General features: G+C 39.8%; 1 protein-coding gene across 14 annotated transcripts in view; it reads right to left on the reverse strand.

The window, feature by feature from the left end:
• CDS2 (CDP-diacylglycerol synthase 2) overlaps window positions 1-14264 on the reverse strand; it is a 94773-nt gene extending 80509 nt beyond the window's left edge. For 2 of the 14 annotated variants that reach the window (XM_056813447.1, XM_056813446.1), the window contains exons 1-2: window positions 6851-7172; window positions 5715-5837 (exon numbers count right to left, since the gene is read on the reverse strand). In XM_056813447.1, the coding sequence (XP_056669425.1) occupies window positions 5715-5837; window positions 6851-6994 (267 nt within the window). In that variant the 5' untranslated portion in view covers window positions 6995-7172. Of the gene's footprint in view, window positions 1-5714; window positions 5838-6101; window positions 6294-6850; window positions 7173-7195; window positions 7394-12367; window positions 12410-13807 lie in introns of those variants that run through there. The other 12 variants (XM_056813454.1, XM_056813452.1, XM_007476281.3 and 9 more) reach the window with 9 other exon arrangements.
• Between the last annotated feature and the right edge of the window lie 2353 nt (window positions 14265-16617).

Consider the following 16617-nt stretch of genomic DNA (forward strand, 5'->3'; position numbering starts at 1 on the left):
TGGAGTTGTGAATCGATCCAACCATTCTGGAGGGCAATTTGGAACTATGCCCAAAGGGTGATAAAAGACTGTCTGCCCTTTGATCCAGCCATAGCACTGCTGGGTTTGTACCCCAAAGAGATAATAAGGAAAAAGACTTGTACAAGAATATTCATAGCTGCGCTCTTTGTGGTGGCCAAAAATTGGAAAAGGAGGGGATGCCCTTCAATTGGGGAATGGCTGAACAAATTGTGGTATATGTTGGTGATGGAATACTATTGTGCTAAAAGGAATAATAAAGTAGAGGAATTCCATGGAGACTGGAACAACCTCCAGAAAGTGATGCAGAGCGAGAGGAGCAGAACCAGGAAAACATTGTACACAGAGACTGATACACCGTGGTACAATCGAAGGTAATGGAATTCTCCATTAGTGTCAATGCAATGTCCCTGAACAATCTGCAAGGATCATGGAGAAAAAACACTATCCACAAGCAGAGGACAAACTGTGGGAGTAAAAACACCGAGGAAAAGCAATTGCATGACTACAGGGGTTGAGGGGATATGATTGAGGAGAGACTCTAAATGAACACCCTAATGAAAATACCAACAACATGGAAATGGGTTCGAATCAAGGACACATGTGATACCCAGTGGAATCGCGCGGTCAGCTATGAGAGGGGTGGTGGGAGGGGGGGAGGAAAAGAAAATGATCTTTTTTTCCCAATGAATAATATTTGAAAATGACCAAATAAAATGATGTTTAAAAGGAAAAAATAAAAAACAATAACTAAAAAAGATACTTCCACCAGGTATGGAAGTGATCCTTAAGCCATAAACTTACATTTAATGCTAGAAAAGTCTCGAGTATGTTTGGACTGTGAGTGAATCTGCTACCTGAGGAACAAGCACAGATACAGAAAAGCCAACCAAGAGGCTAGGTACTAGATGATGAATGATTTGACCATGGTAGTCCACTAAACAAAGGAAAACTCAAAATGACCAGTATACCACCCTCCCCACTCCTGTGAGTGATAGTATTCCAGATGTGGAAGAAGAGATTAAGAGTGTTAAGAACCACAAGATGTTCAGACTATAAGCATTAAATTAAGTATAGATACTCTAAATGTGATAAGTGTAATTAGAAGACAAAAGAAAGTTACAGTTAAATGAAGAATGGCATTCAAGTTCTAGAAAAGCCAAAGATGGGATAGAACTGTTTTTTTAAATTATCTACAACAGAGGCAGTTAGGCAGTGCCCTGGAATTGGAGTTAGGAAAATCTGAGTTCAAATATGGCCTCAGACACTTAATAGCTAAGTGATCCTGGACAAATCATTTAACATACCTGCCTAAGTTTCCTCAACTAAAAAATGGAGATAATAGCACCTACCTCCTAGGGTTGTTCTGAGGATCAAATGAAATAATATTTGTGAAACCCTTAGCATAACAGTACCTAGCACATAGTAGACACAATAAATATTTGTTCCCCACAGCAACAAGAAACATCCTTTCCAGGGGATAATGAATCTAAGTAAAATGGATTATCATGAAAGGAATTACAGCTTATGGGTCAGTATCTGCTGCAGTGAATGAAGAGATACAAGAACTACAAAGAAATCAACAAACTCTAGCAAACTATGGCAACATATACTTTGATGTGCAGTGATTTCAAAAGGGAGTCAGGGAGGTATAGGAAAAGACTTAGGTATAAGAAACCAAAGAGACCACAAAAGCATATAACCTATTCCAGAAGTAATAGATACATAAATACTTTTCCCCCCCAGAATAGTTAGAAGGTAAATTGTGAATATCATAACCAAAAAAAAAAAGACTATCTTAAAAGATAGTAAACAAAATGGTTACCAATATATTGTCATTTTCTCAAAATAGCTGCCCATGTGCACTCAGACCATAGACTATACCTGCTGTTGTTTAGTTGTGTCCAATTCTTTGTAACCCCATTTGGGATTTTCTTTGCAAAGATAGTAGTTTGCCATTTCCTTCTCCAGCTCATTTTACAGATGAGGAACTGAGGCAAATGGGGTTAAGTGACTTGCCCATAGTCATATAGTTCATAAGTGTCTGATACTAACTTTGAATTCAGAAAGATGAGTCTTCCTGACTCCTAGCCTGTCACTCAATCCACTGTGCTACATACACCAAGCTTTCACAAGGTATAGCAAGAATAAAAATCATTACTAAATTAGACAAATAATGATGAAATAATAGTAAAAATAGTTAAAACAATCAACTTAACTTATTCAAACAAGCTGTTAGTGCTGGAAAAAAAGAACTTTAAAAACCAAGGATATTTGATTTTGATTATTCCCATTTCTTACAAAAGCTTTCCTAATATAAATAACAGTAGCCACAATGGGACGGACACCTTGAAAGAGTATAGAAACTACCAGCAAATAACTTGATTTGCTTGCTAAGGAAGAAAAACCATGGCAACCAAGAGCAACAATGATTTAGATTAAAAACTCACTTGTAAAATACTATAAAGCCAATATAATAAATAAGGGCTGAAAACTAAAAACAGTAGCACAACATAAGAAAAAAAACAGAAAAAAAGCAATGAAATGAAAAATTTCTATAGAACACAGTTAGTGTGAGAACAAAATTAACCATACCAACTATATTCTCATGAATTAAACTTAAAAAATGACAACACAGATATGAAATGAAACAAATAGATTACAGAAATTGTACATATTTTAGGATTAGAAATATCACATTTGGATCCAAATACCTCAGTTACCAATATACTATGTATGAGGAATCTGAAATGGTGTTTAGAAGACAAAATCAGGGAAGACAACATCAGGACGAATGGACCAAATGTCTGGAAAGAATGGATGAATCTGCCCTAATATACAAGGAAATCTGTGCTGGAGTGAGTATTTTAAAAACATGGAGGCACTATCTCATATATGTTAAGGAAGTGAAAATACAAAAAAGAAGAGTGGGCAAAAACATACACATACAATTTCATTGTTATTGGGGTTACTATGTTGCCAATCACTGCGAAGTTCCTTAAAATATTATCTCATTTGATCTTCATTACAACCTTACAGGTAGATATAATTGTTCTCATTTTACAGAGGAAGAAACAGAAGCAAATAAAGGTCAAGTGTCTTGCCCAGAGTCACTCAGCTAATAAATGTCTGAGAGCAGAGTGGTACTCAAATATTCTTGACTCCAGGTCCAGCACTCTGTCCACAATACTACATAGCTGCCTAAAAAGGTGATCAAGAATTGGTGGATTTCTATAAAAACTGGAAAGAACTACATGAACTGATATGTAGTGAAATAAATAGAACCAGGAAATCATTTTACACAGTAACTGTAACATTATGGGATGATCAAAGGCCATTGACTTTGCTACTAATAGCAATGCAATGATCCAGGACAATTCTATGGTACTTATAAGAAAGAATGCTATCCACATCTACAGAAAAAACCGTGGGAGTAGAAATCCAGAGAAAACATATGATTTATCACTTGTTTATATGGGTATGTGATTTGGGATTTTGGTTTTAAAGGATTACTCTTTTACAAAAATGAATATGGAAATGGGTTCAAGTGATAATATATATATTGCTTATCAACTCCAGGAGGGGGGAGGGATGAGAAGGAGAAAACATGAATCACGGAATCATGGGAAAAACTTAAAATAGAAAATTTAATGGAAAATTAAAATATAAAAAGGTAATCAAAAGATGAATTATTAACTATTGACCTAAATATCTAAAAATTTTATGATAATGATCTTACACATGTAATGGAGGGCAGCTGGGTAGCTAAGTGGATTGAGAGCCAGGCCTAGAAACAGGAGGTCCTGGGTTCAAATCTAGGCTCAGACACGTCCTAATGGGTGACAATGGGCAAATCACTTAATCCCATTGCCTAGCCCTTACCACTCTTTCTGCCTTGAAACCAATACACAGTATTGATTCCAAGAAGGAAGGTAAAAGTTAAAAAAAAAAGACCTAGTCACACATCTCTACTTGGATGTCCTGTTTTCAACAAAATGCCATCAGGTTTAACACCAAGGTTGCTATCCATCACATTTCCTCCAAAGCAACACTCTCTCTACATCTTCCTATTTCTATCATTGGTATTTTCATGCCCCAAAATCATTGACAAATCATAGGCATCATTTTCTCCTTCTATATCCAGTCCATCTTCTATCTGGTTGAGCCAACTTCTCTTTAATGAATGCTAAAGCTTTTCTCTTTTCTTCCACTCCTGATGCTCTCAACCTAGGCAAGATGCCTATGCAGTTTGCCTCTCCAAACCATCCTACATCCCGCTGCCAAATAATTTTTAAAACACAGCTTTATATATTACCAGCTCAAAACTTTCAGAAGCACTACCATAATGCCTACATAATAAGACCCTCCACTATCTGAACCCTATCTACTCCTCCAAGTTTATCTCACATTACAAATCTTCCACTCAACTCAAATTGGCCTATTATCCCTCAAAAAACTGATCATTCCAACTCATACATGATTTGCTGTCCCTTACCTAAAATTCCTTTCTCCATGCCCTTCTAAGTCTTCTACTTCCTTTAAGACCCATACCTTATATATAAAGATTTCCCCAACCACTACAATCCTCAATCATTTATTTATCGACAATGAAACACAACCTATGCTGCCATACCTCTCAACTTATCTCTTTAAGGAGACTGGGAATGTTTTCTCTTTGTAATTCCCTTACTGGAATTTATCTGACATATAAATTTGTATCCCAAACACCAAAATTGGTGTCTTTACTCGAAAGAGACCAATGTTTAACAGAGTGACAACAAAAAAGGTACTTGTGCTCAAGACCCTATATAGGATATTTCATTTCCTTCAGATTGGGTAGCTTGCACTGAAGTTGCCATGAGTCTCAACTTATCCGAAAAATACAACTAGATCTCTCTCAACTTCATCAGTCCACAGCTTCTACACTGAAAGGCTTGCTGACATACTTGCCTTCATTAGGATGCTCAGAGAACTTCAAATTTATCTCTACATGACTGGTTTCACGATTTTGAAAAGAGGTGGTAGAGAAAGTGAAATGTAAACCATTCCTCTATCACGGGCAAGTATTACATTATCCAGGATGTTTCAGAATGGACATCTGATATTTTAGGGAGGCGACCACAAATCCTTTTCCTTCTTATTGTTACAAGGAGATCACTTTCTGACTATCTCTAGTCTATCCATCTCTTCTTCCTTGCAAGCTGCCATTTGGATGACTCCTGCGTCTGGGAGCTCACAATGCATAACAGGCACCCTTAACATGGAGCTGGAGAAGCCCTTGGGTTTCATCCAAATCCAGCTCCTCTGTTTAGTAGATAAGGAAACTGAGGCCCCGGAGTAGGAGCTTACTTAGCCGTGGTCTCTCCCATAACAGCTGCAGAGCGGGAGAGGGAATCCAGGCCTCCAGGCCCCCTGACCTCCCTGGCCAGCAGTCTCCAGTACAGCACACTGCCCCCTTCGTTGAGTTAGGCATGGACAGCGAGGCTTCCTCCCCAGTAGTCTACATCCTCACCTTCCAAAGCAAATGCGCCCCGAGGTAGCCCCTGCCCCTCCCCCCGGCACCCCATAGAGCAGCGGTTGGGGGATGGGTTGAAGCATCCATCCCCTTCTCCGACCCCGGCCCTTCGCTCCCCCCACCCCTTCCGTAGAGGGCGGAAAAGGCATGAGAGCTCTCGCCCGCCCCTCGTTCCAGTTACCTTGTCCTCCGCCTCCTGCCGCCCATTGGGCTCATGGGGCAGCCTCTGCCTCAGTTCCGTCATTCTGGGAAAGCACTCCTGCTCCGGCCCCCCGCCTTCTTTCTCCCCAAGGACGCTCTTTTCCTGCAGGGAAGCAGGAGCCTCAGGGCCTCTGCCTTCTAGAAGGCCGCTCCCTCTCCGACAGGGTTCAGCCCCAGGGGCAAAGCAAAGCAAAGTAAAGCGGACCTTCCCCACGGCCCGCCCCGGCCCAGGCTCAGCCCCCGCTGCCTCCCCAAGATCAGTAGGAGTGCTGCTTCCTCCAACGGAGCTCGAATCCGCTCGGTAACCCCCACCACCACCACCACCACCACCACCACAACCCTTCACTCCTCCCAGGTGCAAACGAACCGCGAAGCGAAGCAAAGGGATGGAAACAAACAGATAAGCTACGCCACCCGACCTCACGCAAAGATCCCCGCCTCACACAGCCGGTAGCTTCACTGGGGTCTTTCTGGAGCTGCTTTTGTCCCGGCTCCGCCCAAAGCGGAGACGCTAGATACCCGCCTCCTCAGCCCCGCCCCGGGCCGGGCCGCACCCCCTCCTTTAACCGGGACCAAGAGTGAGTTTGCCTCTTCCTCTCCTACCCTCTAGAGGGAGCCAGCAGGCCAGGGCGCGGGAGCGCGCAAGCGCGGGTCCACTGACAGCTAATTACCCCTGTAACGTCTCTCCAGAGGGTTGAACCTAGATCCCAGCTCTCGCTTCAGATGGCCACCTCTTAGGAGAAGACTAAAAACAGCTTCTTAACCTTGTTTGCATCATTGACCCCTTTCCTTTAACAGAATAGTGTTTTTAAGTGCATAAGATTACAAAAGAAACCAATTCTATTGAAAGTTACCGAAATATTGAAGAAAAAAAAAAAGAGTTCGCAGATCCCTGGTTAAGAACTCCTGAATCTTAGAACAGTGGAATATAAACTCCTGGCGGGCAGGCATTTTTTAATTTTGTCCGTATTTCTAGCATAGTGTTTCGAGCGTTTAATAAATAAATGTAATCTCGAATTGGGGGCGACGAGAACAGAAGGGAGAGGAATAGACGGGGAGGAGGGAAAGAGGACGGGAGGAGAGGGAAATTGGGGAGGGAGGAGCCGCTACCCTTACGTAAGAGGACCGTTCGCCAGCCGCCGGGCGAGCCTCTCCGGGTGGGCGGGACGAGGAGACGGGTGCTGCTGGGCTGCTGGACTGGGATCCGCGGAGTAGTGGACTTTCTACCCCTCGGGACTGGATGCGGGGAGAGTGCGCCATGCTGGATCCCGACGGCTGGGAGGCTGTCTGCGCTCTCCCTGGGGAGGGAAGGAGGGCAGGTGGACTGACTCGGCTCCTAGCTGGAGGCCGCGTGATGTCAAGCAGATTTTCCCGCGCGGGTTCCAGCGGCGGGTTTTGACAGGAATGTAGCTGCCCCTCCCCCCACCCAGCCCTTTGCCTCCTCCCCTCCCCACTACAAACCTGAGTGGCCCGAACGGCCTTGGGATTGTTTGCAAAAATCCAGGGTCTTAGGGCGATGTGCGCCCGGATTGTGACACTCATTACCTAACTAAGCCTAGGTCACTGCCGGTAATGATAAGCTTTCATTCCCCTTCATGTCTCCAGCTTTGGCTTCCCGGCCCCTCCGAGATTCTCTGAGTGACAGATGGCAAAGACCGGAATACGAAAGGGGAGGAGGGAGGAAAGGGGAATAAGACTTACTCCCTTTGTAAGGCAACCTCCCCTCCCTACTGTGATGGAGAAAGTGATCAAATCAGGCTAACAATCTGAATTTTCTGAAATTTCAGTTCTCCGAACTTTAAGCTCCTTGTTTGTATATGTGTGCAGCTGAATATTTAACAACTGGCACCTGGGGGTTAAAAAAAAAAAAGTACAGAACACACTTCTGAATTTAATTATTAAAAATTTCTCCTTCACTTTCTTAAGCTTAGACAATAAAGCAATAAATCAAGCCCTGACTCGTAGCTTTAATGGATTTGGTGGTTATTCAGTCAAGTCCAAGGACCCTATTAGAGGTTTTCTTGAAAAAGATGCTGCAATGGTCTGCCATTTCCTTTTACACATCGTTTTACAGATAAAACTGAAGACAAACAAAGTTAAGTGACTTAAACCTAAGGCTAGTAAAAGGTTGGATTTTAATTCAGAAAGATTTCCTCTTCCTGATTCCAGACCTAGCAAGTCTATCCACAGTGCCATCTAGCTACCCCCTTATTAGTGAAACCACGGTTTCTTTTGGTTTTAACTTTTTTTAGGTAACTCCTTCAGCAACCATTGGTTTGTCAATTTCCGAGGTATAATTGCTCATATTAAAAAATTAACAAGCAGGTAAAAGTGGACTCCAGCATACCCCTAACACATTTTCTCTTTCATGAGACTGTGATCTTGGGAGCTGTGGACTTAGGATATTGAGTTTTTTGGCTTTGGACTTTGCCTATTTTTTTTTTTGCTTCTCATTGTGTTCCCTAGAGTTAAACTAGTGCCTGATAAAGTAAGCGATTAATAAAATTTATTATGAATATGTTATATATAACATATTCTATCAGTATATAATAATTATATATTATATTATGATAGTTATCATTATTTCATACTATGATAATATTCTAATATAATTCTACTTGTCATTATGTTATAACTTAATTTTATAAATGTATGTAATTATTAACATATTAAAATTATTAACATAATAAAAGCTCATTGACTCACTGTAATGTGCTGGGGTTACAAAGATGAATGAATGACAGAATCTCCAAGTTGGAAAGGACCTACCTAAACCCAAACCATTCCTGAACAAAAATCCCCTCCGCCATGATTCCCTTTTTAAAATTCACTGAATGAACTAGCTGGTAAGCATCAAAGTCCCTGTCCTTAAAAGTTTATTAATATTAGAGGGGAGACAATACCAAATAACCACAATATGAAAGTATTCAAGAATGGTAGGAAGTGATGAAGGCAAAGGAGAGTAGTCAAATTGAAGGATCAGAAAGAATTCACTTTCACAGAGATTACTGAACTGGGAATTGAAGAAAGGATTTCTAAAATATGAAGTGAATGCATCCCAAACATGGTTATGAATGTTCAGGGATGACACTGTGGTTAGAGAAGAGAGAGGGCACTAGAGATTGGGGAGTTAAGAAAGGCCTTCATATAGAGCACAATGCTAGAGTTTTTAAAGGAAGTGCTTAAAGGAAGAGATGGAACCTGAGGAAAAAGTAAGAAGGGAATGCATTCCAGGCATGGGAGATGGCTAGTGTAGAGGCATGGAAATGAGAGATAGACTATCCTGTATAAGGAATAGAAAGAAGGTCAATTTGGCAGAGTGTGAGGGGAAGTAAAGTCTAATGAGAATAGAAAGACACTGTAAGGCCAATTTGTAAAGAGTTTTGAAAGCTAAACAAAGGAGCAATAGGAAGCCATAGTAGTTAAAGGAGTCACGTGGTCACATCTAAACTTTCTGAATTTTTTTTTCAGCAGAAGTGGTTTCAGTTCTGGTCTGCTGCCATAAAAGAGATTTTTTTGATTGACTGTAGCTTCATTGCCAGAAGTAGAGAATATTCAAAAAGTACTGGGGCTGATCTTTCCAAGGATAGACTAAAGTGGGAACACCTGAGGCAAGGAAACCCATCAAGAAACTGATACAATAATCTAAGGAGGAGAGGAGAAAATAAATATGTACGTAGCTCCTACTATGTGCTAGACACTGTACTAAACAGTCTTATGAGGTAGATGCTATTATTAGCTCCATTCTACAGATAAGGAAACTAATCCATACAGCATTTAAGTGACTTGCCCAGGATCAAGTTAAGAATGTAAAATTGTGATTTGAACTCTGGACTTCAATCCCCACAAGCCCTTGCTCCACTTCCCCAGAATGCTTTGTAATCTCACGCAATTCTGAGGTGGGCCGAGATCGAGGAAGAATTTAAGCTGATGGCAAAGGCTTTTGGTCTTTTTTTGGACTTCCGTTTTGGAGCAGACGTGGCTCTTTCCATAATGTAGGTGAGGTCTTGTCTAGGCCTCTGGCCTAGGCACGTTTTCCTTATCCTATATTTTCTTTAATCCTTAATAAACCTCTAAAAAAATATAATACTTCTTGCAGAGAGAAATTAATTTCTACCTGCCGCAGTCTCCCTTAAATTTTAACTGTTACAGTAATAACAATAATAGCTAACTATATATTGCTTATTATGTGCCAGATACTTTACAAGCATTATACCATTTGATTTTCACAACCCCAGAGGTACTGTTATAAATTATCTCTACATTTTACAGATAAGGAAACTAAGGCAGACAGAGTTCCAGGGTCACATAGCTAATAAGTGTCAAGGGTCAGAATGGAACTCAGGTCTTCCTGATTCCAGGCCCAGCACTCTCTATTGCACCACCAGTTAGCTACCTCTAAGTTGATAAAGGTCTGAAGTAAGGTGATACCTATGTGAATGGAAAGTAGTCTTGGAGAATGTTGTGAAGGGTTAAGGTTAAAATTCTCTGAAGACTGTAGCTTAATTTGTAATTATTAAAAAATTAAAAATGGGCCAGAGAAAGAAAAGGTCTTTAGAGATATGTGGCTGGCCATTCCCTTAGTAAGCCTCCTACAAGAGGGCAGCCAAAAAGTCCTAAATTTCCATGAAAAAAGTCTCTACTTCCTGGTGCTCTAATTTATGTTCTTCCTTATGTCCCTTTCCAAAACCCCTCTGACTGGTGGACTTCAATCTCACTCTGGGCAAGAGGAAGGTCAGAGGCACAAGAGACAAGGGTCTTCCAGACTGAATGGTGGAGACCTTTAGAATGACTGCACTTTCCCTACCCCACTACTTTAAGAGGCTTGTTTACAGATAAACAACAGGCTTTGTCTGCATTATTCTAATTCATGGGGAGGGGACAATTATAACTTCAGTTTTAAGATTAAATCTTTCTTCCTTTAAAGGTTATCTTGGGGTATCCAAGAAATAGATGCAAGCTAGTGTAAAATTTCCAAAAAAGGTAGAAACTGCAAGATTTGGGGACTGATTGGCTGTCACGGAGAATGGGGGGTTAAATATAATGCCAAGTTTACAAACCTGTGAGACTGATGTTACAATTAAAATTAGTTCTCTGCTAAAAGTATTATATTTTATGAGGTTTATTAAAGATTAAGAAATAAAGAAAATACAAAATAAGAAAGCACATGCCTAGGCACAGAGCCCATACACAACCACTTACTCTACATCTTGCCTGCTAGGTAGAGAGCTGCATGTGCTTAGAAGCAGAAGCAGAGAGACCCAAAGTAGCAGAGAGTTAGTTTAAATACAATTTTTGTTCTCAGCCCAGCTGGGAATTCAGGTGATATTATAGGGAATTCTGGGAACTGCCAAGGACTTCTGGGAATTGAAGTCTGGGGTTTAAATCTCCATTTTTACATACCCTCTGATCGTTATTGGGAAGTTTCCCCAAAAAGGATCATGAAAACATAATCAACTTAAAAGATTACAATAATTTGAGGATAAGAGGAAAAGAACAAAACCAATAATTGCTAGACGCATTGACAAAAAGCCAGTTAGGGGGCAGTCCCCTTTGGCCTGAAAGTATAGATACAAATAAATGTTCAATCAACCACACCCAACGTTCATTCTTGATCTTCTCGTGCAACTTGTGGTCTGAAGGCATCTTCATGGTGTCTTCTCCAAATAGTTCAGTTTCTGGATTCAAAGAGGTAGCATGTTTCTTAACCTAAAATTCTTCTCAAAAGGAATTTAAACTTTGCAATTTAAAATAATAATATTTTTACATTCCCCCATGAAGAGGGTGATTTAAAAAACACAGGGATCATTTAGGGATGCATGGCTGAGTTATGAGGTATATGAATCAATTGGCAAGAGAAATTAAAAAGACATCAGAAAAATCCAAATCAAAAAAGATCATTTATGGATGAAAATATAGACTACCAAAGTCTTATGTGTAAAAATTCTAAGTAAAGGAAAAATAAATCTATAACAGGTCCTTGAATCCGGGCCCAATTAAAATGATCTAAGCAAGTAAGTATTGACCCAGGCAGAAGCCAGGACTACAGAAAGTTTGCCACATTATAAAAGACAGAAAAGGGACTAGATTATAGAAGCCAAGTAGGAGTCAAGTTAGGGGTACTCGTTTGTAAGTATTTTCAGAGCAAGTGTGGATACAAGGAAGGCCTACATCTTAACGTATGTTAAGCGTCACAACTTGAGTCTTCACACTAATATATCCTGTGTGCTCTTTGTGGCACTAATCAGGTTTAGTTTTGTGCTTCATTGGCCCTGTTCAATGGCTCTTTTGTATATCTTGCCTGGAATCAGACAGACTCATTAAGCAAAGTCCCATAATTTTTTTAAAACAATTAGTGGCATCATTTTTATAGTCTCAAGCTTTTGGGGTATGCATTGACATTATAGCAAATGTATTTTAAACTTATATTACTGCTAAATCAAAAAAGGTTAAAGAAAATGTTAATACTGGTGACATGTGCTTCAAATATAAAAAGGGGATAAAAAAACTGAAATAGTATTTTTGTACATGCAAGAAAAATATAATAAAAGAGTTTTAAAAATTCAAAATATAGCTTATAATCATTGACACACTGTGTCAGCTAAGAAAATATAGAATACAAGGCTTTCTCACCAAAAATGAGATCCATTTCCTCTTCATATCTGGCCATGATCCACTGTGAGTACAAGCAAATGAATTTTACAAGGTAACAGTTTTGGTTTTTTTTACTAAAGAACAGTAGTACAAATATGTAGGTATCAATATCTGCAAAATTCTCAATAGCCCAGTTAATTACAATAGCAAACAAAGCACTATCATTTTTTATATGATTCTGCTGTACGGCATTTTTAAAAGCCTATGAACTGATGGACATTTTTCACAAGTTTTTACATACATTGCAAATCTTTCAACCTTGGCAAATACATTTTTAAACAACATAAAATTTATTTTGGGTTTAGAATATTATCAAGAAATCTAGATATTACAAAATTGTGGCAGAAGAGTCTAGGAAAAACTCAAACCTTTGTAAAGTAAGTTGAAGAGCTATAAATGAGAGATGCTCCCCTTTTTGGAGGGAGGCTTCTAGGGGTACAATGCCCTGGGATTAACTTCCCAGCTTACATTCACATTTTTATAATGTAGGAGTTGGGATTATAATTGTATTTCACTTCAGCTACTAAAATGGGCCTTACCTTGTTTTAGGGGCAGGCAAAATGACCAGAGATTGTTAAGAAAAATTATAAAAATCATGTCTAAAGAACCCTTAAAATCAATTTGAGATATTTAGCTCATTAAATTTTCCAAAGGTTGTTGTAGCAATTTTCTGATGGAGTCCATCTATCCTCTATGTGACAATTTACAAAGTCAAAAATAGAAAAACTGTTTTTATATGGGCCTACTCAATGTTTGTTCAGTATGGTTATAGGGGAAAAGCAATAGAATATAACAGTAGTTAAAACCCAGTACATTAAAATTAAAATGATTCAGTGTCAACAGAATAGTATTGAATGCAGTAATATATGAACTTAAAAACACAAAGTTAAATCTTAAACAAAACAATTAGTAAAATGCAATAGACTACAGAGATTTTTATAAAACATTGGAGTCTGAAAAGCCTTAAAAATATAACCTCCAGTCTCTTTAAAGTTCCTTGGGTTTTTATCCATTTAGATGCCTATTGTCAGAAGGCAGAAGATTGGTAAGGGGTAGGCAATGGGGGTTAAGCAGCCCTCCCAGGGCCACACAGCTGGGAAGTGTCTGAGGCCAGATTTTAACCAAGGACCTCCCATCTCTAGGCCTGGCTCTCAATCCACTGAGCCACTGAGTTGCCTCGCCATAGTGAAGGTGGGTATTTGAAATCTCAAATTTTGCAAAAGAATTTCAGGGATTTGAATTTTTCCCTTGACTCTCAGATGATATTAATAAAAGGATCAATGCAGTCAAAAGATATCCTTTTAAGTACCCCATGCTTTCTTTCCTCTTTCTCTACCCCCCCCCCACCTTGATCTCCTGCCCCCAGTCCACATGGAGGCTAATTGTAGCCTAAAGAAAAAAATCACCCCCGTTTTTTACCAGCTGGTTTTTGATCCTGAAGAAATTGGGTCTGCTACCAGCAGCCTGGGTCCTGGGGCTGGGCCTGGTGCAATGAGCCATCTGGGTTGGAGGCTAGAGTTGCTTTGGCTGGGATCAGCTGAGCCAGGTGAGCAAGAGAGAGACCAGGAGCGGGGAGATGGGAAGCAGGAAGACAGTAGCTGGGCCCAAGTGAGAACAATCTGGGTTCGGATTGCAGGCAGGAGCAAGATGAGTCAAGAGGCTTGTTAAAAAGCCTTGGAGAAACGTGGCTTAGAAATTGTTATCTAGGCTATCTTTTTTTTTTTAGTTGAGAGTTTTTGTCCCTTTTTTTTGGGGGGGGGGATGTATAGGGATTATTGGCATTAAAATATCAGGGTCTGGAAAATCAAAGGTTTCACTCTTTGATTCCAAGGACTTCACCCCCCCCCTTTCACACCTTCATAAAGATGCTTGGGCAGTTTTTTGGGATACCCTACACTGTTGGGGGTATTCACCCTGAGTATAGCGTGGTCAAGCTCCATTTTTTATATATCCTTTTATTACTCAACAATTTGCGGAACACAATACTTGGTTTGAGCTTACGGAGGAAAGATGGGGGGGGGGAGCTCATAGCTTCTATATAAAGCATTAAAAGAGACGTAAGGGCATCCCGTAATAGGAGTGATTTATCCCTCAATTCTCCATCATTATCAGATTCCCTGTCCCATCCTGCCCTACGAAACTTGGCTCCTATTTCTCAAATAGCACCCCCCACTCCTAACCAACCCGCTTCCCCAGCCCCCTCAGTTCCCACCCCTGACCAAATGGAACCTCCCACTCCTAACCAACCTGCTCCTGTCCCACTCCCTCAGCCCTGCCCTCTGTTCTTGCTCCTCCCCCCACTTTAACCACAATCCCTCCCACCTATGCCTTTTACCCTGCCCCCACAGCCCTTCTGCCCATCCATGCTTCCATCCCCAACTCCCTTGCCCCAACTACCCCACACACCCATGTTACCTGCCCTGCCCACACTACTCCTAACCATCCCAACCCTTTCCCTTCTCTTACCTACCCCATTGCAAATGGAGCAAGAAGCCTAGAAACAGGGACACTAGATAATTTAGATAGAAGTTTATTTCCATTAAGGGAAGTGCCCACCTTTAATAAAGCTGGGAACTTGGTGTCTGTAAGACACTATATACCTTTTAACCCTGATGATTTAGATAAATTCAAGCAAAATGTTCAATCATTTGAGTCAGAACCAATATTAATTATAGAAAAATTAGAGAATATATTCAGAACCTTTGACCCCTCTTGGATGGATGTTGAAAATTTATTAGATAAATTTCTAACAAAGAGAGAAAAAAATAATGTCATCTCTGTGGCTAATCAGAAGAAACAGTTTCAAAAAGGAACACAGAGATAACTTGAATAGTGCCAAAAGAGCACATAGATCAACAAAGAAAAAACCAATCCAGGTAGGATTGATGCGCTTCTAAGCCAATACGAAGGACTTGAACTGAGTATGAGTCTCGAGGCTGTGACGGTTGACATACGTTTAAGATGTAGGCCTTCTTTGTATCCACACTCTTTGTGAAAATACTTATAGACAAGTACCAAAGGATGGCTATCATCCTAGCTCCCCCTATCCCTGAGAATGAAGGTAAAATCAGACTGGGGAATGACACTTCCCTATCAAAATAAAAAAATCTGATCCTTTTTTCTCTCCTATAGTATGGCAACTTCCTGTAGTCTTAGCTGCAAATGGGTAAGTGAAATATTACTGCATTCTGTCCTACAGACTTGTGGGATTAGAAATTACTTAACTGGAACCTAACACAGGGGCCTGTGAGAAGTTTATTCTTGCTTTCTCAAAATTGTGTATACATAGATTTTTGATATTTTGATACTGATTTTGAATTCTTCTTTAAACATATATATGCATATATATATATTTATGTGAAGGGTTTAATTTTTTCTTTCATTATTTTTTTCCTCTTCTGTTTTTGATTTTGTTTTCATTTTCATTTTTGTTTTCTTTTGAACTTACTCACACACCCCCACAACTAAACCTTGCATCCTCAGCTGGACTGGGTGTTTTTTTTTAACACTTTCTTCAGGGGGGGATTGTATTTTCCTAAAATCCAAGATTTAAATTTTGTTGGAGATAGATCTTCGGAGAAGAAGCTTGCTAACTCCTAAATCCAGAGAATGAACTGTTTGCAGAAAGATACCTAAACCCTTACACTACAGGAAGATCCAGAATGAACTTTGGGGTGCAGTTGATTGGACTGAAGGTTAATTGAACATTTATTTTGAATGTATACTCTTATGTCAAAGGTGACTGCCCCCTAATTGATTTTTGTCAATGTGCCCAGTAAAAACATTGGTTTTGCTGTTTCTCTCTCTATATTTCCCCCTTATCTACAACTATTGTAGTTTTCCTCTTAGAGGGTAAAATTTTTTATTCAGCTGCAGTTAGAAAGTTTTGGGGTGCAGGACGCTTATGTTTAGTGATCAATTGGGGAGACTAGTTCCCCAATCATCAACAGGGGATTGTGATTTTGTGGTAAGAAGGGAAAGGTTATGCTATGAGGGGAGAGGCCTTAGGCTTTCTATTTGAATTAGACATGTAGGTAAAATAAGTAGAGGTTAAAAAGCTTGGAAAAAATTATTATACTAAACAATCTGGTCTTTTAAAATGCAAAACATATCTAACCATAGACTCCTCAGGGAAGTTCAGATAAATGGGTCTTTTAAATTACATATCTTTAAAATAACTATACTAGTCTTAATTTCCAAATTTCATTATTAAAATCTATACTTAATTT

Source organism: Monodelphis domestica, chromosome 1, assembly GCF_027887165.1.
Source record: "Monodelphis domestica isolate mMonDom1 chromosome 1, mMonDom1.pri, whole genome shotgun sequence".
Lineage (NCBI taxonomy): Eukaryota > Metazoa > Chordata > Mammalia > Didelphimorphia > Didelphidae > Monodelphis > Monodelphis domestica.